Below are 24,830 nucleotides of genomic sequence, written 5' to 3' on the forward strand. Positions count from 1 at the left end.
TCCATCCATCATCCATCCATCATCCATCCATCCTTCCATCATCCATCCATCCATCATCCATCCATCCATCCATCCATCCTCCATCCATCAATCATCCATCCATCCATCCATCCATCCATCCATCCATCCATCCATCATCCATCCACCCCTCTTTTCCCTAAGTTGTAGCTCACAGACCTTCACGCTCCTGGCTCTGCCGCTCTTTCCTCGGCAGAGGTCCCTGATCCTTGCAGGAGGGGCACTGCACACCCCTGAAAGGAGCGGGTCAAAAACTTCTTTACTCTTCCCGAGCCATGGTTTCCATAGGACTTGGAGCTGTTTTCATGGGAGCAGGATTTTTCTTTTAAAAAATAGATGTGAAAACTAGATGGGACTTCCAGAATTGTATCAGACAGCCCAATTTTCTGCACCGTAAGCTGTTGTGCCACATGGCAATTGGTTTGTATTATGCATCTATAAAAAGCTGAGGAAAGTGACATCGAGCTGCGCTGACAGGTGGTTTAAGGGAATTATGCAGCGGGACAGACTCCAGCAAGGCTCCGTAGGATACTAAAACGTGCAATTAAAACACTCCGCAGACGCAGCAGTATTTTTCTTTCTCAGAGCGAGCACAATGACTGCGGAGATTCCCCCCAGCAGCAAACGCAGCCCCACACGCGACAGCTGAGGCCGCTGAAGGGCCGGGCCGGGCTGACCCCGCCCGCCATGGCCGCCGCGTCACGTGCCCAGGGCCTTCCGCGCACGTGACCGCCTCCCCGCCCCGTGCGGGCGGAAGTGACGTCAGGGCGGTCGGTGCGCAGTTGTACGGTGCGGCCGGCGCGGAGCGGCCGCCCCCTCCCGTGCCGTGCCGTGCTGTGCCGTGCCCGCGGGGCCGCGCACGCACCCACCCACGCAGGCGCGGGCACCCGCACGCACGGCCGCAGCCAGCGCCCGCCGCGCCGCCCGTACGCAGCGCCGCCGCTCACGGTGAGTGCGGGCCGGGCCCGCCGGGGGACGCGGGGAGGGACGCCGGGCCCGCCGCCATCCCGGGGCAGGTGCGGGCCGCGGGGCCCGGCCGGCGGAGGGGAACTTGCGGCACCGCCTGGGGCCGCGGGGCTCCGGCCGTAACAGGTACCTGCGCAGGGCCCGCGGCCTCCCGCGCCTCGGCCCCCGCGCCGGGCGGGACGCGCTCGGGCCACGGCGGCGCCGCTCGCCGATGGCAGCGCGGCATCGTCCGGCTGAGAACTTGGTAAAAATTGAGCGTGTCGTCATGAGGGCTCCGGCCGGCTGCGATGGCAGCGGCGGCTGCAGCTGCGTGCGGGCGCGGTGTGGGGCCGTGTGTGCGGTGTGCCCCGTACCTTTGTGAGCTGCGGGCAGCCAGCCCATCCCGCTCCTCGGTGGCCGCTGGTGGGGCACAGATAAAAAAGGTACAAACGGGCCTTGCAGTGCTTTTCTACATCGTTTGGAGCCGTATAAACCCCAGTCAAATGGTGAGATCAATGCTCTGAGAAAGGTAAAAAGTCAAGGATTCGAGGAGGGCAGACACCCGGCTCTCAGGGGCAGAAGAGCTGGACTTGATTTGTTCTTGAATGTTGAATCGCAGTGTGCGTGTTACCTCCTGTGAGCAGACTTTCTGTCTGCTCTGATGGGATTTTGCTGCAAGATGTATAATTGTCAGTGCCATAAAACTTCCACGCTCGTAGAACGCACCCTTTCTCTGCGCGTTTGGGGTGGTAATTCCACACTCTAACTCTGAGGCTGAAAAAGAGGAGGCTTTTGGAAATTCTGTGTTCTTTGTGGTTTGCAACAGTTTCGTGTTATTTCAGAAGGCAGTAGGGAATAAATTGAAAACTAATTTAATGAAAAAATGCTTTATAGGATTTTAGGAAGAAGCAAAACTCTGGGGCTTAACTAAAAAGTTCTAAATACAATTCCTTCGTGTAGTGAAATTATATTCCTACAATTTGATTTTTTTTCTCTGTTTCTCGTAGTTGATTAACTTCCCCTGAATTTGGCAGTAGATAGACTTCTATGATTCTTAAAGTGAGGACTCGGTGATTTGAGGACTTGTTTGTTTGAGATGAGAATACCCACAAATTCAAAGTTATACAGGAGATGCGGGGATTTGAGCTGGCAACTTCTATCTGCTTGTGCCATAGCAACAACAGAAATTGCAGACTTTGCGAAATATTGTGCAGTTTGTTTAATATTTCCGTAAATTAGAAGGGATTTTTTGAAGAAAATAGGGTTTTGATAATGTTCTGGGGTACAAATAAAGCTGGATCACAAGCAGGAGCTTAGTATTATGTTTTTTGTGGAGGTTTTCTTTTTGTGAATGACATATGAAACTGAGTCTTTCACATATAATCCTGTTGTCTCTGTCCTTACTGACACTGAGTACAAGTAGTGTTGGTGTTAATGTATGTGTATTTTATATAGGAAAAAAAAACCCTAACCCTTGGTAGATCAGGCTTACAGGGGAGAGTTGTATTCACTGGAAAAGATTAAAAAACCTGAACTGCTCCATTCTTCTTTTTAGCCTTAGGAAAAAACAAGGCATGCAAACAAAACAGAGTGCTTGGAGGTGTTTTATTCTTTCTGTATGACAATGTCTTGTAGCTCATGCAGGGGAGGAAGACTTGCATGGGAGTGGGAGCTCCAGCTTTGTATTTTACTTGATGTGTGAACTTTGAGCAGAGTTGTTAATTGTCCTTTTCCAGGCTGTGCTTCTGCAGCCTCAGTCTGTCCTGTCACTGTCCAGTCCTGCTTGCTTCCTTGCACTGGAATTGGTCTTGGCCATTTGGGGACGTGTCTCAGTTCTCTCAGGCTGATAGATGCAAAACTAGCAGTCCTTCATCCAAAAAATCCTCCAGCAGAGCCCAGAATCCTGACAGCCAGCTTATCTGCTCTAGCCTAGTGAGGAGTCCCAGTGCAGGGATTGCTTGCCAGCTGCATGGCAGTTCTGTGTGAGCACTGATTCCAGCTGCCTGCTGTCCTGGGCTACCATAAACCCCTGCCTTCGCCTGAACAGGCTTTTCCTCCTTCCTGGGAAAATCCAGTGACCTTCTCTGAGGTCTTTAGACAAATGGAAGAAATTTAAGTACTACATGCTAGTACCAACCAGTACAGCATGGGATGCCTTGCCTTGGTCTTTATATTATGAGCCCCCTTTTTTTAAACTAATTGTGAGAAAAGTGCCTGTTATTTGGTCTTGGATTTGCATCAAATGGGCTGTTTGGTGGCTGAAGTTTTAACAGAACATAGCATGACTGAGACTTTGTCAGTTATTTGAAGAGCTGAAGCATCATGAACTGTTTTCTTTGTTACTTAGCAGTGGAAATTACTTCTTTTACTACCAGGCACTTATGTATTTTACTTGTATTATGCTTTGACTGGAAGTCAAAGGGGTAAAATGTAGAGCTTTATTAAGACGGTAAGTAACTCAGTATGTGGAAACTAGGTCATTTGTACAATTTCATGGCAAATGGCGTTCTGATAGTGCTCCAAAATGGATCAATGTTACGATGACTTAGTGTGTGTGAGTCTGCTTAAGAGCCAAGAAGGAAAACGTTACTGGACCAGAGCAGTGTGCCTTAGCAAAGGTATTTGGAGATTCTTCCCCAACTCTCGTGATGGAATTGTTATAAGAAGAGCACCGAGTCACATTTGGTAGATCTTATTCTGGTAGAGTTCCTTCACAACTTTGAAAATCAGGAGTAAGAAAATACATGTGTTGCAAAGGAATATGCAGTTTGTCTCACAGTGTTTGCATTGATCTGTGGGTTTTTACATTCATCTCTGTGAAATGATTTTTAAAAGCAGTTTCCTAGAAACATGCTTGTTCTGAGTGTAGCAGGAAAAGTTGTGTGCAGAACAGATCCAATTGGGAGTGCTAGAGCTTCAGCATTAGCAGTGGTTGGCCTTTGTGCTCAGCTTCCAAAAACATGGATTTAAGAGGAGGATGGTTGTCCTGGTATCTGTATCAGGATGAGATCTAACAGCCCTGATGAAAACTGAGTTTGATTGCGTGGCATTGGCAAGAGTGAAAGGTGAAGGTTTTCACTTCCCAGCATCCTTGTGCAGTCTTTAATCAGAACATCTTTAATAAGTATGATTGCCTTCATTTCAGCTGAAAGAGTAATTCATATACAGTTAGCTCTGTGCAATTTATATACAGATGATGCACTGTAGACACTTATTTGCATATTCATTAACATGAGAATGCTTTGGAGGGAATGCCAACAAAGCAGTTGAAAGACAGGGAATTCTTTGGGTTCCTTTTATGCCATTCCTCCCTAGTCTTTGATGTGGACTTGAAGCATTCCAGGAAAGTGGACTGCAAGGTTCCACATCTCAGTATTACAGAGGCTCTTCCAAGTAAAATTATGGTAAGAGTGGGATGATTGCAACCACTGGGTAATACTACATAATTATACTTACACATGTTGGGTCCTCCAGAGAAGACCTGAAAATAATTATTTTTAATTAGAAGTGGTCTGGCATTTTGTGTGCGTTACAGACCACAAGCACTTTGTGTGGGCTGATGGCTCTGCCTTGTCTGTCAGTGGTGAAAGCAGGAGTGATAAAAGTACATCCCTGTCCCACCAAAGCTGAATTAATTTGTGTATGTGTACACATGTGAAATTGGATGCATGGATCCAAATGAACAGCTTGAGGCTACCAGTGTCAAAGGGGTTTTTCCCCCTTCTAATGTGAAGTTCCTCTCTGTCTGTACTTCCTTTGAGATCAAGTCTGTGTTGTCTGACATTTTCTATCCATTTTCTCTACCTCTTCATTTTTGTGTGGCTTCTCTTTAAGTCATTTCCTATAGTGTACGTCCATGTGTTGTTCTGCAGTCATTGTCTACTAATATTTCTAATAGTTGGGATTTTTGCCTAAATATTCACATAAGGCCCTTGCTGATTTTCCACCTCACAGTTCTCGTTTTGTTCACTGCCATTCAGAATAGAATCTTCTATAGAATAGACCAGAGTCTTTTCTCCTAATTGCCATAGGGACTGCAAGGAGGAGCAGCACATTTGTAGGATATGAGGGTGTGAGAGAGCATTGTGTTATTTGAGTGAAAAGGTTTATCCATCTCCTTAAGACTTTAACCCCATAACTTGGGAATGCTGAAACCAAAGTGAAGCATGAGCCCCTAAGCACTTTGTAAATTTAGAGACAAAGTGATACAAAAGCAACATTGAAAGAGTAGCAGAAATGCACATGAGAAGAAGGTGCAGGGAGGTGTAAAGGGAACAGACTGAAAGTTTTCAGTTAAGTTAGAGTTGTACTTTAGAGAGGATACACTGAAGAAAGTATGGGAGAAAAAGAGCAGCCTTGCTAAAAGAAAACACTGCTCCAGCAAAATACACCTGTTGATTATGGCACAGAGTTAATGCTGCTAAAACTCCACAGGGCTTCAGTGGAATATAGCACTTTATACTCTAAGTACAGCTTGCTGTAGAACATTTTCAAAGAGATTTGTTTCAAATGGTGCTTGATGTGGGTCAAGTGATTAAAACATGCTGCTCTGGGGAACTTTATTCATACTAAGCGATGTAAATGGCAGCTTGTTTGGTTTGTAACTCACTGGATTCTGTTTTCTTGATGTGTAATCACATATGAATCTGAATGAAAAACGCAATTCTGTGTAAGTTAGTATTTATTGGAGAGTGAGGAGAGGAAGCCCAAGAAACTGGTGAATCTTGTAATTCTCATATATACACTTGGAGTGTTTTGTGAAACCTGATTATAAACTTTCTGACAACATTTACTGATTAATAATTTTACACAAATGGCTATTTTATATCTGTCGTGTACTAGGTGCTGCTAATTCTCTTGGCACAGAGCTGGTTTCAGTGTTCCTTTAAAAAGCAAACTATTTATGCTTTATAGACTCACCATAGGTTTATCAGTGCAGCTATGCTGATAAACTCCACTTGGATTCCTGCCTAACATATTCTGTAACTAGGGTAGTGCATGTGTCATTAAACTTCCTTGTTTCATAAACCTTATTTACAAAATTTCGTTAAACTCTGTTTAACTGCTTAATACCCAGTTGGTTTAAGTAAGGCAGCATCTCGAGCTGTAGAAGAGGAGGTTCTCAAGTGTCAGCTATTAGCTGTTAGTAAGAAAGTCTGGTTTCATAGGGTTGCCTTTCTGTCTTGGGTGCTTGCAAGAAGAATCATACAATGTCCTGAGCTGGAAGGGACACATGAGGTAATCAGTCCAGCTCCTGACCCTGCACAGCACCCCAAGAATTCCACCATGTCCTGAGAATATTGTTCAAAAATTCCTTGAACTGTGTCAGGCCTGGTGCTTTGAGCATGCCCTGGGGAGCCTCCCTCTGGAGGAAGAATCTTTTTCAAATATCAAATATTCAAAATCCAACATAAACCTCCCCTGTGAAATGGTAAATCTATCTATCTATCTATCTATCTACCTATCTATCTATCTATGCACAAAGTCAGATGGTTGAAGATACTGAGCTTTAAATATGAAGATTTTTTTTCTAAAATACTGTAACAGTAGTTGTGAACAGTATTCCTGTATGAGGCACTTGAGAAACATCTTCAATGCAATTTTATTTTCCTTGGTGTTTGCATACAAGGTTCTTTTTAAAACAGGGTTTGGTTTTATTCCTGTGGGTGATGCTGGCTGTAGGAATCTGGGTTTTGTGTGAATGCATCATTCAGCAGTGACTGGACACGACTGTCAGCTTGTCATAGCTCTGAAGAAGTTGGCAGGTTGGCAGGAAGTAAAGAAAGAAAGAGATGTGGACTGGCTGTCTGAATACACAGCCTTTTGCCACTTTCTTCTATAGTAGTTGGGTGTTTGATAATTTAGTGCTGGTAAAGGACTGGAATGCCAGGCTCAAAGTGCCAGTAAGAATGGACCATAAGTATTTGCATCCCTTGACTAGAGGCTTCAAGAAAAATGGGAAGAAAGCAAGGTTGATAGATGGCAGAGAGAGGCTGAGTGATTGATAAATGGCAGGGAGATGCTGAGTGATTGATAAATGGCAGGGAGATGCTGAGTGATTGACAGTGGCACCAGGAGAGAAGTCCAACAAGGACAAACCCCTGCAGTGGGTTTGGATCGTGCACCACAGGGGAGCTCTGGAAATATTTTGAAAGCATGCTCTGCAACAGGAATGTTTCATTCCTGAGACATTCTCGAGCTGATTGAGGGTTGGGACACTTTGAAACTTCTTCCTGCAGTGATTCTTTCCTGCCTGTAGCTACAGCTTTAATATTGAGAAGTAGTGGAATTACTGCTTTTGTTACATTTTCTTCTAATATGTTTCCTCAGTTTCCGGTTCCACCACAGTTACTGAGATTTCAAGCTTTCCCTATACTTAAGTAAATACTGATTTTCTCTTTCTTTATTTCCTGATTCAGTTACTGAAATCATGAATCCTGTGTATAGCCCTGGATCTTCTGGGGTTCCCTATGCAAATGCCAAAGGAATTGGTTATCCAGGTAAGCAACTCTGTTTTCTGATGAGTTTGTTATGCTGCTCTTTGCATAGGGTCAAAAAGAAATAATCCCTGATGAATGCCTTCATGTAAATCTGTTTTGGGATTGGGATGAGGTTGCTTTTAAATTTAAAAAGAGTGGTGTTATTTTTTCTGTTACATTTCTAACTTCAGTATCTCTTCCAATGCAGCTTATTTTAGGAGTTCTAATAATTACGCCCTGCAAGAAGAGGAGGCAATCTATTTCTGCTGCCAGTTGACTGGCACTGTTAACCTTTCTATCCTCTAATTCTTGTTCATACTGTCTGTTCTCTGACTGCCCAAAGCCTGGCATCAAAGGTGGGATGAAGAAAATGGCCAAAAATGTTTTTGAAACAGAAATACATTTAATTTCTTGTTTTATCTGCTTCTCATTGACTTAAAGTTTCTTATGAGGTTTTCTTCCCCCCTCATCTCTTAATGTACGTGCAAGGAGGCTTCATTTCTAATGTCTCTATAGTCTAAAAGTTGGATGAGACAAAATTAGATTTGGACAGAACTTTTCAGGAAGACTGAAGAGAAGCCTGTGTGCCTCTGGGAGACATTTCAAGCAGCATGTCTTGTTGCTGTCTTTTTTTTCTCTTATCTCTTACAGAAGGGAGTTTCCATCCTGGGAGAGGCTCCAGGGTCTTTTCTGCTCAGCTTTGTATTTCATAAGAAGTTAAACTTCTTTAGCTTTTACAGGGAGGCTGTTTTGTGATTTAGTTGATGTCTGTGTTGGGAGGCAGAAATTATTCTGTGCTGAAATTGTTTATATTCTTGGTAGCTGTACTGTATTTTCCTACTGGTATTTACCATTCTTAAATCTGTTTTTCACCTTGGGTAATGCACTAGAATTTCTGTTTTCCTGTTCTACTTTTCTCTGTTCCTCTTTTAAATAGTGATACATAAATGAATTCTCTTTATTGGCTTGATTGTCTCAAAAACATTTTAATTTTATTTTTTGCTTTTAATGTTTCTCAACCAGTGTACCTTCCATGATTTCTGTGATATTTATAAGGGAAACACAAAATGTGTTGAAATGTTTTTAAGTCTGTTGAGTGACTGGAATGGTGCAGCAATAAATTGTTAAGCTGATACTATGTAACCTGCAGGATGCTTTTATTCTTTGTAACTGTCTGAGTTGCAAAGGCTGTAGTAATCTTATTATAATCAAACAGCAGAGGCTTAGTAATTAATATAATGTATAATGTATGGGGCAGTTATTTCTGTACTTAAAATAGATTGCTTTTTCCAGCCTTTCTTTTGCTTTAGATAAAGATTGTTATGGATTATTTTAATATAACTTCATATTTTTAGCTCTGTTCATTTTATAATCTCAGATTTTGATTTGTACTTACAAGCATCTACATATTGCATTGAGGCTCTTGTCTATACTAAACCAAGTAGTACCTTAATTTATTTAGGGAAAAATACTATTGTAGATTCATAAATAGCAGTTTAAACAACGTTACAATCTCTGATCTTCTATTATAAATATTAGATTATAAATTAAATTATATTAGTGCTTTATATTTGCCAGTCTTCGTAACTAAAATATATGGAATTGAAATAGAATTGTTACAGAAGTGCCTTAAATGTCATGCTACAATGTGGTTACTTAGAATTCTTCTTTCCAGCAGTCAGTTGGTCAGTGCACACAACTGTGACCCTTAAATTCAGCTCAGTCAATAATGTGTTACACCATTAGGTAGTTTGCTGAGTTGCCTGGTCCAGGCTTTTGAGACTGTGGGATAAATACAAAGCACATTCTCTAAATGAAAAGTAGACTTGCATTTTAGGATTTTTTTTAAAAATGTTTCATGACTAAGTCCCCCTTTGCTTCTCCTAATTTAAAAGCTGCAGATTCTCCACTCAGGATCATTGCATTTACATGGGTTGCATGGTAATGGAAAGTGAGGAACACAGCAGTAGGTGGAATGCATTACTGAAAGGCAACGTGTTTCTAAAGCTGTTGCATATTTCATAACTGTTTATATTATACTACACCTATTTTAGGCTGTTGGATAGTTTTACAGCAGCAAGAAATCAATATTCAAATGTTCTCATATGGATGGAAGTTCCTTACAGAAGCTAAAACCTGCTGCTTGTTGTAGTTACATTTTCCACAAATGACCTGTTTCTTGAGTAGCTCAGAGTGCTCCACAGTGCAGCTAAAGCTGTGAAGAAAGAAAGGACTGAAAATGATTCCCAACATCTGTTGCAGATGTGTAGTGTGTTTGAATGAAGCTGTACTAAAGCTTTTCACCAGCAGCTTGTGAGTTTGAAAACTCTGAAAAGTTGTTACTACTTGGATATGTTATTTTTAACTTTGGTTTTTATGCCTAAGGCTTTTCTTAGTGTTCTCCATGCTGACCACCTAATAGCAGTGCCAAGTGTATGTCACTTGATATGTTTACAGAGTGCTTTACAGAACTGGGTTAGCATATATGGCCCTGAGCTAAGTAATTCTTACTGTTGGGAGTAATTGCTGAGGACTCTGGGATTCATAGTGAAATAAAAACCCTTCAAATCTGAGCAGCAGTTTAAATGTAAGCTTTAAGTGTGACAGTGGGTATGCAAATATTAATTGCCTTTTATCTGAAGGAGCTGAAATCTTTAGATGTAGAGAGCAGAATGTGGTAGTAACGCCATCTTTCTGAATACAGACATTACTTGGTTTTACAGATTTGAATAATGTAAATAGGTTCTTGGGAAAACTAACAGCAATGATTAATTCAGAAATGTCACTTAATCTGAGCAAGCTTTGTGTCTTTCAGGTAACAAGCTCTTGCTAATGCTGTGTTGTGCCTTACACTGGAGTATTTCACAGTGTTCTCTGGTGCAAAAGTGTTTCACTGCCATTTTCCCAGTACCTCTGTCACAGTGTGTGTCTGAAACTGGCGAGCTTGTTTGGTACTGAGTGTAGTAGCAAGTACGTGTTAGATTCAGCGAGCAGTTTGGACTGCTTTGTACTTTCTGCCTGAGATATTTCTGATCTGGAGAGTCAGAGTCACTCTAACTTCTAGGGGTTTATTTCTGTGAAAAACTCCATTCAGATAAGTATGGTATGTGATGTATTTTTAGGGGCTACCCAAAAACAGAGGCCAGACAAAATCAAGGGAATAAAAAGCAGTTCTGTTTATTGAAGGGCCTTCAGGTACAAATAGGGCACATAAAGCCCCTCTAGGGGCTACACCCAAAAATGGATGATGGGTCACAGGTTTTCACACTTTTATCAGTTTGGTCCATTTGCACATTGGGGGTTCATCTTCCAATTCCAGCTTCAGGGAATGAACTCATTTCCCCCAAGTTTGCTGCCCCAACTCCCTTTTGTTTCCATCTCTCAGGCCTGAGGCAGTGAGGTGTCCTTGATTGCCAGGCCTGGAGAGGAATTGCTGTGTCTGAGCCAAATGGGAAAGCAGCAGCTCACACTGTGTGTGGAGTTTGGAGTTACACACTAAAGAACTGCAGGATTACAGATACATGAAAAATATAAAAGCTAAAATCCTTAGGCATCATTGGTACATCACACTGGGGGAAGGAGTGCAGAACAGTTACACAAAACTTTCTTTTCCAGCTAATTTAAGAGTTACTTGGTCAATGGAGATGGCTGGAAGGGGGTGGAAGAGAGAATGGACTTGTGAAACCATAGGTGTTCTCTTCACTTAGCATTCACCTTCAAGGGTCTTGGGAGAAGAGGATTGCAGTGTTTTATTTGAGGAGGTGTGATTGAAGGCTGTTTGCTTGCCTCAGTTAAAGCATGTGCAATGAGAACTTGGAGAGTAAAGTCAGTCTAAAAAATAACTGTGGCATGTTCTTTCTTCTAGCTGGCTTCCCAATGGGCTATGCAGCGGCTGCTCCTGCCTATTCCCCCAACATGTATCCTGGAGCAAATCCTACCTTTCAAACAGGTATGTGGAATTGGGATGTCAGAGCAGGGACCTGACGTTTGCAAGTGGTTAGAAGCAAGAATGAAGAAAGGCTCTAAGGCTCACAATAGCACTTGTACCGTGGGATAAGTTTTACATTACCTTGAACATGACTCACAAGGAATCATCTGATAAATTAAAAATATTGTAACCTTAAGTCATGCTGTATGCACCTTCCAAGAAGGGAACAGCTGAGGTTTTAGCTGTTTTTTCCTGTATTTCCAGATGATCCTTGAGGTTTGCATTGCATTTCCCTTCACTGCTTCCTTCATGGTTCTGCTTGCTTTGCATCTTTCTGGTCATTTCCAGATTCCTGTTTTTATTTCTGTTGTCCTCAAAATTATTCTTCTTCATCCCTTTCTTAAATCATATCTTTCCAAGTTCAGCTTGCTAGCTTCTCTCTGCCCTTAAGATTGTCTTGCACAAGCTGATGGTCTGGAAAGCCTAGTTGCTGGATAAAACTGATTGACCATTGTGAATGCAGGGCAAGGACTTCGGTTACTGCACTTACATGTGTGTCATTTAAGGAAGGGAATGGGATGAGCTTAGGAAAAGGGAGGTGGAAAAACAGTCAGGAAAAACAAGGCACTCACCGAAGTTCTTCTTATGTAGTTCTGCTTTCACTAGTAGAACACAATTTTAATGTTCTAATCCTTGAAACAAACCAGAAGCTGGTGGTGTTTAATTTCCACTTAAAGCAGAAACATGTATCTGATACAAAAGTATTCTCGCTATGGTTATTTTGTATAGGGAAGAATTCCTTACATTGCTTTGTTAAGGTAGAGCTGGGCATCCTCAGAACTCTTTCACTTCCATGTATTATGCCAGTTTTCCAGCGATACATGTGGCACTTAACCAAGATTTCCCCTAAATGCCTTGGCGTAATTTATGGCAATAGGAAAGGATACTGCTTGAAACTGGGAAGCTTATGCTCTGGAATCTTGCTTGGTCGTGAAGTGCAGTGTTCGTAAGGGATGGACTTCATTAACTACCAGGAGACTGTTCAGGTGTGGCAGCAATTACTGAGGCAAAAGACTCATCTAAAATATTTGCCTGCAGAACCTGTTAAAAATGTGTGGCTTTCCTTGGAGCTGTGTGGGATTCCAGTTGGTACAACCTCTGTCACTGTTCAGTGTGCTGCTTAGAGGCAGAGTGAGTGCAGACTCACACTTTATCTTGTCTTTGGCCTTGAATTTAAAGTAAGGAAACAGATTAATGTTACAAGTTCCAGAAACTAAAAAATCCTTCAGTCCCATGGCTGGGTTTTGCCAGTGTACCAGTATCATATCTGGGGATGCCAGCTTGCATCTGCATGGGATTGCTACAGAATTCACCCCAAGAGCCATGTTCAAGGGAGAGCAGTTCCCATCAGGGTAGAACTCTTAGCTCGAGTGGTAGAGCCCCATGTGGACTTTTGTTATTTGCTTTATTGCTGTCAGACCCTTCGGTTTCACTGCCTTCTGTGCTGCCCTGCATATATCCTGCAGCTGTGCTGAGGAGGAGCTGCAGGCTTTGATCCTAGGATCAGGTAAATGGAAGGTAGCTCCAGTCAGTACAGAATGCAGTTTGCTAATCCTGCTGCAGGAAGCTCAGGCTCAAGCTGAGTGGAATCATTTTAACAAATCATGGGAATTTTGGCAAAGATTCTTGACCTGTTAGACTTAATCATGTTGTAATATTAGTTTGTGTTGATTAATCTTGGAATATATCTCAAGCTATAAATCAAAGTCAAAGAAAGAACCTTTTCACTTCTAAGAGAAAGCAATAAGGATGCATAATGCATAAAAGTTATATACTGTCATTGAATGTCATTATTTTTTTTAAATTACTGTTAAAAGTACTATTTAAAACTTGTTTTAAAATTACTGTTTAAAAGTGCTGTTAGTCTTTATTGCTGTTGAATGGGAAGTAAGCTTTTATTTCAGAACTAAGAATAGCTTAAATTTTTAGCTGCTCTTCAGGCTGTGAACAAAAGTTCAAAATGTACAGACCTCTAATTCAGGCAGATAACAACTTGGAGTACTTTGTCCTAACAGCTGGGATCTTTTTATATCTTTTTTAACCTTTCTGATGTAACAGCTTGTTTGTAGAATCAAAGCTTTTGTAAATTCGTATTACACAGCAGTATTTGAATGTGCTGTGCCGCTGCTGTTACAAAAGGGTACTTTTTTATAGGTAACTGTATTAAATTACTGTGGTTTTGACTTTTCCTGTCATTTACTGTTAAGATCTTTGCTCCGTATTAGGGAGGGAAAAAAAAAATGGGATGGCAGAATACCTCTTGTGCAGATTTACCACTTTGCAAGAATGAAAGAAAGCCTGTGCAGCTGCATCAGTGGGTTTTTAGAATGAAAGTGGGCTTCACTGAGGACATGGTTGTAGTGATTCTTCATGTTCAGCATTTTGTAGCTGGGGTTTTCACCACAAATAGCTCCCCATACTAATAGAAGTTACTTCCTCAGCATGCTGGACCTGTGAAATACTTAGGATCTCTAAAAGCAAGAGTTCAGAATAAGTGCTCTGGTACAGCTTTTTTAAAGATAAAAATTCTGTTAAAAAGTGAACCCATTTCTTTGTTAGCTAAATGACTTTTAGTTTGAAGGGTGTCACAAAATTGCGAAGAAGCCCAGACTTTTTCAAGAAGAATGAAGGTCATGTGTCATCATGCTGTTTGCACAGACTGATTTTTGACAGCCCAAATGCCAGTGTTCTCTCTGCTATACAACTTCAGATCTGTTCTCTCTCTGTATTGAAGTCAGCCCATTCCAGACAGCTTTTATAATCAGCCTGTCTTTACTCTGATAGTCTCATTTTTTTTCTGTAATTACCAAATATCTGCTCTTTCTTGCACTGCCCTGGTACTAATTTATTCAATTCTAGCTAACTATAAATTGTACCTGTGGATGTTGTGTGGTAGATCTGCATGAGATCCAAGATCTTTTCATAGCAGCACAGGCTGTGCTGAAAAGAAAGCCTTGATGCTTTCTCCAGACTAGGTCATGCCTGTTGTTTGCTGCCCTGAATTTTACTGATGGATGCTGCTGCTGAATTGTTCTTATTCCTACTCTGCCCATAGAATAATCTTGGGAGCGTAGCATGCAGAAACATTATAAAGATGTATATGTGTGTAATATATCTCACAATCTCCTCCATGCCCCTTCAAGCCCTTGTTCTCACCTGAGACCTTGTCTGATGAGGGCTGGAGAAATTATGAAAAAGCTGTATTTGGGCAGGGTCTGAACCAGAAGTTGCCATTTATCTCTGTAAAAATTCAACAGTTCCAAACATTTACGAAGGCAGGCTGATTTGGGGGGCCTTGTAATAGGAATGCCAACCACTTTCTGATGGCATCTGAAGTCTTACTGTAGTACAAAAACAATTCTTAAGTGATGTTTAAGGATGTGTCTACAGATCTACTAAAAAAAAAATAAAAAGTGCCTCCCAAGTGGAATTTGCATTGCACTGAACTTTGTAGTGTTTGTGTTTTAAAGGTACATCGTTTCATGTTTATTTTAGCCAGTTCAGAAAATGCCAAAAACAAATTGAAATAAAGGTAAGTTGAAGGAGTGGTTGCAGATTTTGTCTCTGTTCTCTGAAATCCATCATGAGGTCTTTAGATGATTCTGGCTTTTGAAATTCTTACTCTTGTGCTGTATCATCTCCTACAGCAAGTTAGTTGACTGCTACTGTGTTTTGCCAATATGATTTGGGAGTGTGGAGAATTGACTGACACATGTGCCAAGTCCTCCTGTGTAGAGGTGCTGCCTGATATTCCAAATCCTGGTATTTAATTTGTTACTATGAAAATGCACTTTTTGCCCCATATCCATAGGCTTGAGATATAAATTGTGCAGGCACACAATTACATTTTTATGCTTAGTTGACGCAGTCAAATACTTTTGCCAGACTGTTGCCAGTATTAGGTAAATGACAGAACTTGTGCTTGGATATTGGGACTAACTCACCAAGTAGTCACATGAAGCTTATGGGGCTGGGAAATATGAAAGTTCTAGGTGCCTGACTTGGGGAATCAGCATGCTGCTGAGTGTTTCAATGCAGATTTGCCTTTGTTTCAGGTTACACACCAGGCACCCCATACAAAGTGTCCTGTTCACCCAGCAGTGGGGCAGTGCCGCCGTACTCATCATCACCGAACCCCTACCAGACTGCTGTGTACCCAGTCCGAAGTGCCTACCCCCAGCAGAACCCATATGCACAGGTACGTGGGCAGAGCCACAGAATTCCTCTGTGGGCATCTGTGTGCTCCCTGTAATATCTCTGTGAACTCTTTAACTTTTCATCACATTCGCTTCTTTGTGCATTGAGAGAATTTTTAGCTGCCTGCAGTAAGAATTCTTAATACAGTGATTTAGTGTGTGTGCAATTTTACATCCTCTCTTGCATGACAGTTACTCAACACTTAGTGGTAATGTGTTCACTCTTTGAAGAGACACTGAATTCAGCAGTTACCAAAAGGTGTTGGATCCTGTAACTACCAATGTCCTGATTTTTGTTTTGTCAAAAAATTTCGTAATATTTGTTACAAACTTTCTGTTGCTATTTCAGGGATTTGCCAAGTCTCATTCTAGGGAGGCTTGATAGTTGAAAACTATTACAAAGGGTAGAATTAAGACACTTCAATAGATCCGGTATGTTAGGGAAAAGTTGGCCTTCTTTGTGTAGTGGGAACTCACCTGGCACATAAGCAGTAGCTGGAGAGAATTAATAAGCATGTAGTAAGTTTTATTCAGTCTGCTTAGTGTACTTGGATTTGCCAAAAACATTGGCTTCTTTTACTAAAAGCAACTGAATAAAAAGTTGTGAAAGAATGAGAAGTTCTGTCATGGATTAATATTTGAAAAGGATCAAAAGGAATGAATGACAAAAAAGGAGTGAATGACAAATGAGCCCATATTGTGGAAGGTACAGTCAGCATCTACAAAGGTCCCCACTTCACATGTTATCCTAAATGGGTAAAGGGATAAAATGTTAAATTGTGAGTGAAACACAATTGTAATAGTTACAATAAATGTTTCAGCCTGTGCTCTGTAAATTAATTGCATTTAGAGTAATACTTTTATTTTATGATACATTTATAAAAGAAGCTGTCATTTATCTTTCCCAGCAGATACACTGTAATTACTTAACATACTGTTTTTTCTCCAACAGCAAGGCACTTACTACACACAGCCTTTGTATGCAGCACCACCCCACGTAATCCACCACACCACAGTCGTGCAGCCCAATGGAATGCCAGCAACCATGTACCCTGCTCCGATCCCGCCGCCCCGAGGGAACGGGGTCACCATGGGCATGGTGGCTGGGACAACTATGGCAATGTCAGCAGGTGGGTGCCCTCACTGCCAGGGCTGCTTCTCTGTGGAGCTCTGCTTTGAGCCCAGGGGAGCACAGCTACCTTACAAAATGTGATGCTGCAGGTGCACGTGACAGAATCATAGAAATTCAGTTCAGAAGGACTTGTGCAGGTCGTGTGTCTTCTGTGTGAGCTAAGTCAGGGCTTTTTCTTGTTCAGCAGTGCCTTGAACACCTCTTAGGATGGAGGTACCACATATTCTTTTCAGGGTTAGTATTATGGGACAGCAGTTTTTCATATCTGTATAGAGTATCGCTTACTCTTGCACCCTTTGTTTCTCCTCATACCAGTGTCAAGAGTGTGACTTCCTCTTCCCAATGCATTTCACTATGCCATTTGAAAGCAGCAGCCTCTCAGAGCTGAGGAAAATGCAGTGTTCTGGGCTCACCCCTTGTATCACAGACCTTCTTTGTCTTGAGATTCAACACTTAATGTGTTTATACTACCTGCAGGTCCTCTGCCATGGGAAGTGGTAGGAGATGTCTCCTTCCTGTTGCCACAGTCTTTTGGTGGTAGTGTTTTGGAGAGAATGGTGTTTAACCAATAATTCACTGAGGAGGTGTCATGCTTTGTTACTCACTGGGTGTTAACTCACAAAGAAAAGTCCATTTCACTCAAGGGATGCTAATTTAGAAATAAAAAAAACAAGAGCCATAAGTTTGTTTTGAGATTCTGGTTTCTATCTTGTCAAAGTTACAATTTAGTTTGAGAAACCTCAGAACTAGAGGAGTTAGATGTCACAAACTGAACTAACATTAGAGCTTCATTCATGGGGAAAAAGCCTATCTGTAATAATGCAAACATGAACTAATTTATTCTGATTTATCAGTCAGGTTATCTCCACCATCAAATATTCTTAATGGCATGTAAAGCCTGCTGTGGGGAGAGTTGCTTATGTTGCAGGGTTTCTGCTACTGCTATTTTTGAGTAATGAATATCTTTGTATGCATTGGCCTAAAAATCCACTGGGCTAAAATCCCCACTGGCATAAAGGTTTGAAGAAGATTGGGACTGGAATGCAGAACTATACTGGTAATTTTGTGGATGAGCAAGATGTAATTGTCTTTAAAATTATTCGGGTTTTTCTCCCCCTTCCTTTTTTTTTTTTTTTTCTTCCCTTCTTCTTCTCCTTTCTACTAGAATTTTTACTTACTGAAAAACTTCTCTTCATTCCAGGTACTTTGTTGACAACTCATTCCCCAACTCCAGTAGCCCCTCATCCAGTTACTATGCCCACGTATCGGGCTCCAGGAACACCAACCTATAGTTATGTGCCCCCACAGTGGTGATCATCCTGGCAGTCAGTGTAAGTTGCATTGAAAACAGTTAATCTCTAACAACAAAAGCATTTCAGGTTCTTTTGGGGACATTTTGCAGATTGTAAGCAATGGGTGGGGTGGGATTGCTTCTGCAGTGTTCTAATTGAGCAGGAATATTCAAATCCTACTGGGGTTTCTTCAGTGGTCTGTGTCTTCACAAGTCCTGAATCATCTTCATGATGCAAGATTGTCAAATATGAAAGAATGAGCCTTAAGTTGGCCTTATTAAAATACATCAGGAATTAAATGTATTCAGTATTTTGCAATCATTGGTAATTGTTGAATTCAGCAGTACTGTGATTACTGACTGAATGAATTTAACTTTGTAGTCAAATTATCTGTGATTGGTTAAATACGTAGGCAAGGTGTTTTGCCTTGCTCAGATGGTGACTATTCCTCACAAGCTGCTAAAACATAACCATGAGATAATTTCATACATTAATACTGCTTCAGGTAAGTATCAGTTCGTACTTCATGCAGTCAGCATGAAAAAAGCATTTTTAATGTGAACCAAAATTTAGATTGTGGGTTTCAAGAAAAGAAGTTTCATTTTGAAATCTGCTATAAAGTGGGATGGATTTTGGGGGTGTAATTTGTGTCAAACTGACACAAAGGACTAATGTTTTTGTGATACCCACTTCTGTTTGGTTATTTTTAGCATAAGTTGAAAACAGCTTCATTTGAAGTAATGACTTATCAGACCAACTGAACTTGAAATTTTCACTTTTAGTCCATTTAGTTTATGACAAAAGTTAACTTTGTTTTAATTTTCTCTGGATTTCTGTTTCAGCAGTTAGAAGTACAGAGTTCTGAGATTGCAGGTGGCCATTCCCTTTGAGTTAGTAATGTAGCAGCCATTTCTCATTTTGCTGTGATGCTACACAGCTGTCTGAAATGATCTGAAATGCTTCTCATGAAGTATTTCAGCCAAGAGTCTCACATTACATGGATATAAGAAGTGAAAATTATGCTGGGAATAAACTCACAACTGCTGGTATTAAATTCAGCACAAAATACCTACTTAATATTGCATCTTCTACATTAAAAACAACAGTGGTGCAGACAGAAAGCTGGACTGGACATGACAAGAGCAAGTCCATGTAGTGTGTTCCTGCCCTAGAAGGTGGCAGGTGGCAGGATAAGTGCTAGGGTAATACTATTTAACACTTAGCATTTTTTGGTGTATGTGGTGCATGGAATGTTAGTGTGATCTGCCATACTCAAATAATATTTCACCTAACTGAGAGTATTTCCCACTCTTTTCCCCCTCTTAATGTAGGTTTAAAGATGGGAGATATGCAATCAAGAAATTGAGGTTTAAAAGTTGGTGCTGAAGCCCTCATGCCTCCAACCAGGACTTTCCTTCTGAATGCTTTCAACACTTGGCTAAACACTACTAATTCCTGATCACTGAAGATTTTCCAGTGCTGCATATCTTACATCTTGGAACTCCAGCAGTTAGTCTTAAAGCAAATCCTGTTTTGTGGACTGTCTTGCAATTTTTTAGCTAATTATAATGATAAAAAGGGAGTATAAATTTATTCTGATCCATATCTAGTTGAATGCATGTTAAAACACAAAAACAAAGCTTGCTCAATCTACCTGCAGTGACTGATGCAAAAACCATCATATGCAAATCCAAAGGAACCGAAAAGTATTTTACAACTTGTATCACTAATGCACTGTTGTAATGTATGCAGGGTCTGACAAGGTAGAATCATGAAAGTGAGTTTCTAGAATACCATAAGGTACATCAGATGAGTGCTTCAGCCTGTTTCAGGTTGATGGAGTTGCCAGTTTAAAAGGGGCATATTTTTGTTTAAGTGAGGTGTTCTTTTCAAATTCAGCTAATAAATTGGAGCGACTGGAAAATGAGTCAGACAAGCTGTAGACATCCCGCACACCATTAGTTTACTTCATACCTTTTCATTTTCATTGTATGGAATCAGTGTTATACAGATGTTCTTAAGGATCAGAATGAAATGACAAAGGTAATGCTGTGTGTGCCAGTAAATAAGGCAAATTTCCTTGAGGCAAAACTGGCTCTTAGGAGTAGTAGGAGGTGATATCACCTGCAGAATGAATAGCATGTCCTGGGGAGATTTCTATCCTGTACTATCTTTCAGATAATGCAAGATGTGTCAAAGTGAGACTGCCACACAGACTGATAGAAAAACACTTCCTTTTTTTTTTAGTTCTCAGTTGAGCAAATTCGTGCTGTTTTTCCTAAAGAATGCTGTAGTCAGTTGAAAACGTATGTGCAGTTGATCCAGCTTGCTTTCCAGAAACTAAAAAAGTGCAAGGGCTTTCTGCAACAGAGTTCAGCTGCATGTTATTCTGAGGAAAGCTTGTGTGCCTGATGAGTATGTTAAAGGGGAACAAATCATTTTAACACAATTTCCTTATTATCTACTTGCAGTACAGACTATGGATACTCTGTAGTAGGGCTGCCAGAATATAGAGGGTTTAAATAGCAGTTTCGTTTTGGTTTTTTTCATGAAAAGATTTGTAATTGAAGTAGGAGCCATTTGTTGGTTACAGCCTTTGATGTGTTTTCTTAGTATTTTCTTTTTTTTTTACTTCCTAAATTGCACTTGGAAGCACGTAAAATAAGACTCGACTGCAGATTAGCATTTCATTGCAATGAGTCATTTGTGATATTCTTTCTTGCAATTTCAATTTTTAATGTACCTCAAAGCAAATGCTGTGGGGATAAAGGGCTAGCCTTGGAACCCATTTGTATACCAAAATTGTTATGGGGGAGATTTTAAATTTTTAAATTTGAATATTGCACATTAAAACCGAGGTTCTTCTTAAACCTGTTTGATTTGCAATTCCAGAAAGATGCAATTTTTTTTATACATTCTGCCTGCAATAAATTATGCAGTAAATGGATATAAAATGTTGTTCCCTTTTAAGCATTTACACAGAGGTATATCAGGCTGTCTTGTTCTCGTAGGTTAACTTCCATTCAGAATTAAATTTTTTGAAGTTGTGTATCTTAGTTATGCTTTGTTTTGGGGTGTTCTGCTCCTGTACAGGTTTGGCAGCTGATTTGGGGTAGCATCAGTGCTGATTTAGTGCTGCCATCCCAGTATTCTACCCTGGTGAGAGGCTTGTGTACCTTCATACCCCATTGGTGGTTAGAGCCTTCAGTAACTTTATTTTTTACAGTAAGCACTCTCTGTATTTTGTACCCTTTTTTTTTTTTTTTTTAATAAAGTTTAGGTTTATTTTGCATGAATCACTGTCAGTGGATGGCCCCCTTATTTCTAATGCCTTGAACATAACTATGTTGTTGGAATAAGTACTTTCAACCTTACTCATGAGCACTTAATACAGCTTAGGGATTTCCATATGTTTTTATATGGAGCAGAAAATCATCCAAGACGAGCTTAGTTGAATCTGTACTGCTTTGTTCAGTGTGTGGAACAATTGCCATTTGTGTGTTAGATTTGCAGCTGTGATCAGTCAGGTGTGGCAGAGCACAGTGAGCACCAACGCAGGGCGCTCCTGGTTCTAACCAGGAGCTGAGGGCTGGAGCAGCGCTGTGCTGGGGGGAGCTGTGAGGGCCAAGCTGGAAGTTTTGCTGTCTCCTGTCTCATCACCACAAACTAAAGTCATAGGAGAGAACTTCCGTGAATGCTGCAGTAGAGAAATAGTTAAGGAATGAATATAGCTTCCTATATATTTGCTCTAACTTCAGGATTTCTAAATGTCATCTTGGAATTGGTCTCTGTGTAGTATTCCATAACACTTAGGCAGTCTCACTTACTTGAGCACTTTTTTTTCTAAGTTGCATTATGGGATTCATCCAGGAGGGAGAACCTGTACCTTTTTCAAAGGTACTGCACCTCCCAATCCTGAGTGATTCTGATCCTACTGGGAGGCTGGAGCTTGTCTCCAGGAGTTGTTCTGAAAAGTAACCAAAAGCACAGTGCAGGGGGACGGGGGAATATGTGTATATATAACTATCTTAATGGTATTTTGTTGCAAATAGTAGAAAGCATGGATATAAAACTGCAGTGGGGGAAACTGTACATCATTAAATAGGCGTTTACACAGTGAGGGTCTTATGAAACATTCTCTCCTGCTTTTTATATAACATTCCCTATTTAGAATTCCTTTATAAATGAAAACACAGTATGTGTTTGCACTAAAGCTCCTCAGCAAATGAAAAGAGCTAGTGCAGTAGAGACATTTCAGATCAAGCTTCTCTTTAAAAAAAACTTTTATGGCAGCTTTATATGATTAAAAAACAAAAAAACAAAAATGTACTACTATAAACCTGGAACTGAAAATAACTGTTGCAGCAATAACAAAGAGAAGTCCAAGATTTTTTTTTTTTTTTAAATTCAAATTTCAGGTGTTGCGTCTAGATAAAGTATTTTTTAAAAGCCGAGGTATTCCCTATGTCAGTAACAGCTGATGAAAATGTCTTTTAAATGTAGCAGCAGCGAAAGAAAAATGGCTAATAATTGGCACCAAAAACACAGCCCTAGTCAGTGTGGTGGTGGTGAACTAAACACTAGGAAGGAAAAGAAACAACCTGTAGTAGATGTTGCTTTTGCTTGTTGTAACCCTCTCCTGTTTGGAGTTTCTAGGGGACACGCAGGAATGCTGCTCAAGAAAGCTTTGTTCTGAGTGTACTATGCAAGTTTAATGCTTAGATGCAGCAGTAGGTGAAAAAATCCTTTATTTTAGTTGAAGTTCTTCCTTGTATTGCTCCATCCACTGAAAAAGCTAACCAAGCAACAGAGGCAAACCACCAGCCATCAGTACCACCGTGTCCTGGTGTTGTCAGGAGAGCTGATGGTGCAGAGCTGTACACCTGGGTACGTAGCACTGGCTGCTCTCCATGGAGTGTTCTGACTTCCCTGCTCCTTGGGTAAAGAGCATCGACTTGGAATCACTCCCCAGTGCTTCAGCAGTGTTCCACACTGTTCATTTGGGTTTTGCTCAAATAGGTAAGCACATCAGTCTGACACCACCACCTAACTCTAGGGTCAAACTCATCCCAGGAGTGGTAATTCCCGTGTGTGTGTGTGTGTGACACCTCCCATCTTAGGAACATGAGCAATAGTGATGCTTCAGCTGGTGCTCAAGGTGTGGGGCAGAGCCCGTGGCTGTGCCTGCTCCGTGGCTGCCCAGGCTGTGTTTGTGCAGTGTTCCTTAGGAAACAGCCCCAGCCTGCCCCAGCTCGTGTCAGTCCAGACAGGTTCCTCAGCCCTGTGAGCCAGGCTTTGGGAAGGCTGTAAAATACATGGTAATTTCAGCTCACTCACCTTGTTCTCATTAAGAAGTGTCAGTTTCTAATCCTGTGTTGTGTCAGCTCTGGGCTTCCTGCAGAGCCCCTCACGTGAGGAGGTGAAGTGCACAGGGCAGCAGCTCCTGCAGCAGGGTCGGGCAGTTTGTGCAGGGCTGGCCCAAAGTTGAGCTGGTTCCCTTGCTGGCAGGGCTCTGGGCAGTGTGGAGCCTCTGCCCAGGGTGCTGAGAGCAGGCAAGGTGTCCTGTAGGCACCAGAGAGGCAAGAGGAACAGTGGGCACAAGAAGCCTTTTCTTGTGCAGGTTGCATGTAACACTGAAACATCTGAATTTCACATGTAGTAAGGGTCCATTTGTGATTTTTAAATCTAGACAATTTATGGGCCCTGAAATTTCAACATCAAGAAAATGAACGTGAGTTTTCTAAACTGGTTGTGACTTTTGGGCACTTAGCAGGCAAACTGGGAAAGCTTTTTTAGCTGGCTGCTGTACAGACTTGTTTTAAGTAGAAGGGATTTGTTAGTGGGTTTTTTTAATTGTGATGCTATTATTGGCTGCCCTCCTGTCTTAAGATCTAAAAAAGTGAGTGCATGCAAAGGAAGTATAAGAGGCCCCAGTAATAGTTCTCCATGTTTGTTATGAAATAGACACAGGTTTCCTTTTTATGACTTTTTTTAAAACTGTCTTAGGAACAGTTGTATTGGTACTTTTTTTTAAGTTTAGGTCAATGTTGTCTTCCAAAATAAGTTTTAAGGCATCACTCACTCCTGCATTGAACTATTGCATCAACACAAAGAGTGGAGATTCCATTCTGAGCCAGTTCAATTGTGAAAATTCATACTTTTTTATTTTTTATGCAATTCAATGAGTAGATGAGCTCAAGTTTAAATTCTTAAAAGCACGTTTATTGTAACAAGAATTGTTATGTATTAATACTTCAGTTTTCAATAAAGATTGACTTGTGTTGCTTATTGTGGTTGCTTTCCTACTGTCCTTGGTGACATCCTTCCAGAAAACATTCTGTGCTGGAGAACAGTATGGTACATTTCAACTCTTCAAGCTGATGGAAACTGGTGATTGATGGAAGCAAAGCAAAATGTTGAAATACGGGATGAGTGACTTTTCTCAGTAGTTTCTTGATGCCCAACAGAACACAGTGGCAAAGGCTCCCCAGTGGGGAATCGGCTGTCCTTAATTGTCCTGTCTAAGAGTATGGAAAAGATGTTCAACCCTGCCTTGTTCCCTTTTGAGACATTTCCTGGGGTTTGAGAGGTTTTATTTTATAACTTAAAACAAAGGAAACGGAACAGATGTAAAATTTGACAATACTTGAGCATTTGCTTCATACCAAACCCGTGCTGTTTGATTGGAGAGGTGACAGCCCTGAGCAGAAAGCTGTTATAAATCAGTGTCTTGAGTGTTCCCCAGAAGGAAGAGTGGAGTAGGTGTGAAGTGTGGGTAAT

General features: G+C 41.1%; 1 protein-coding gene across 3 annotated transcripts; it reads left to right on the top strand.

Annotated features, from left to right (window-relative positions):
- The first annotated feature begins 603 nt into the window (after positions 1–603).
- On the top strand, positions 604–24,338 carry FAM168B (family with sequence similarity 168 member B). Of its 3 annotated transcripts, none has more exons than XM_086843933.1 (7): positions 604–966; positions 7,383–7,463; positions 11,308–11,391; positions 15,486–15,628; positions 16,579–16,756; positions 17,960–18,089; positions 19,382–24,338. In XM_086843933.1, the coding sequence occupies exons 2-6, from the start codon at positions 7,394–7,396 to the stop codon at positions 18,070–18,072; spliced, it is 588 nt and encodes a 195-aa protein (XP_086700059.1). In that variant the 5' UTR covers positions 604–966; positions 7,383–7,393; the 3' UTR covers positions 18,073–18,089; positions 19,382–24,338. The 3 variants fall into 3 exon arrangements, with proteins under 3 accessions (XP_086700059.1, XP_086700060.1, XP_086700061.1); XM_086843934.1 differs by lacking the exon at positions 604–966 and adding an exon at positions 1,100–1,469; XM_086843935.1 differs by lacking the exon at positions 604–966 and adding an exon at positions 1,157–1,406.
- Positions 24,339–24,830: the final 492 nt, after the last annotated feature.

Source organism: Cyanistes caeruleus, chromosome 10 (assembly GCF_971803275.1).
Source record: "Cyanistes caeruleus chromosome 10, bCyaCae1.hap1.1, whole genome shotgun sequence".
Taxonomy (NCBI): Eukaryota; Metazoa; Chordata; class Aves; order Passeriformes; family Paridae; genus Cyanistes; species Cyanistes caeruleus.

Bases quoted from the DNA above. Each gene is read 5' to 3' on its own strand.
- FAM168B (XM_086843933.1), top strand. From the start codon at position 7,394: ATGAATCCTGTGTATAGCCCTGGATCTTCTGGGGTTCCCTATGCAAAT. The intron at 11,392-15,485 runs GTATGTGGAATT...CCTTTGTTTCAG, and splicing joins AAATCCTACCTTTCAAACAG to GTTACACACCAGGCACCCCA. The intron at 15,629-16,578 runs GTACGTGGGCAG...TTTCTCCAACAG, and splicing joins AGCAGAACCCATATGCACAG to CAAGGCACTTACTACACACA.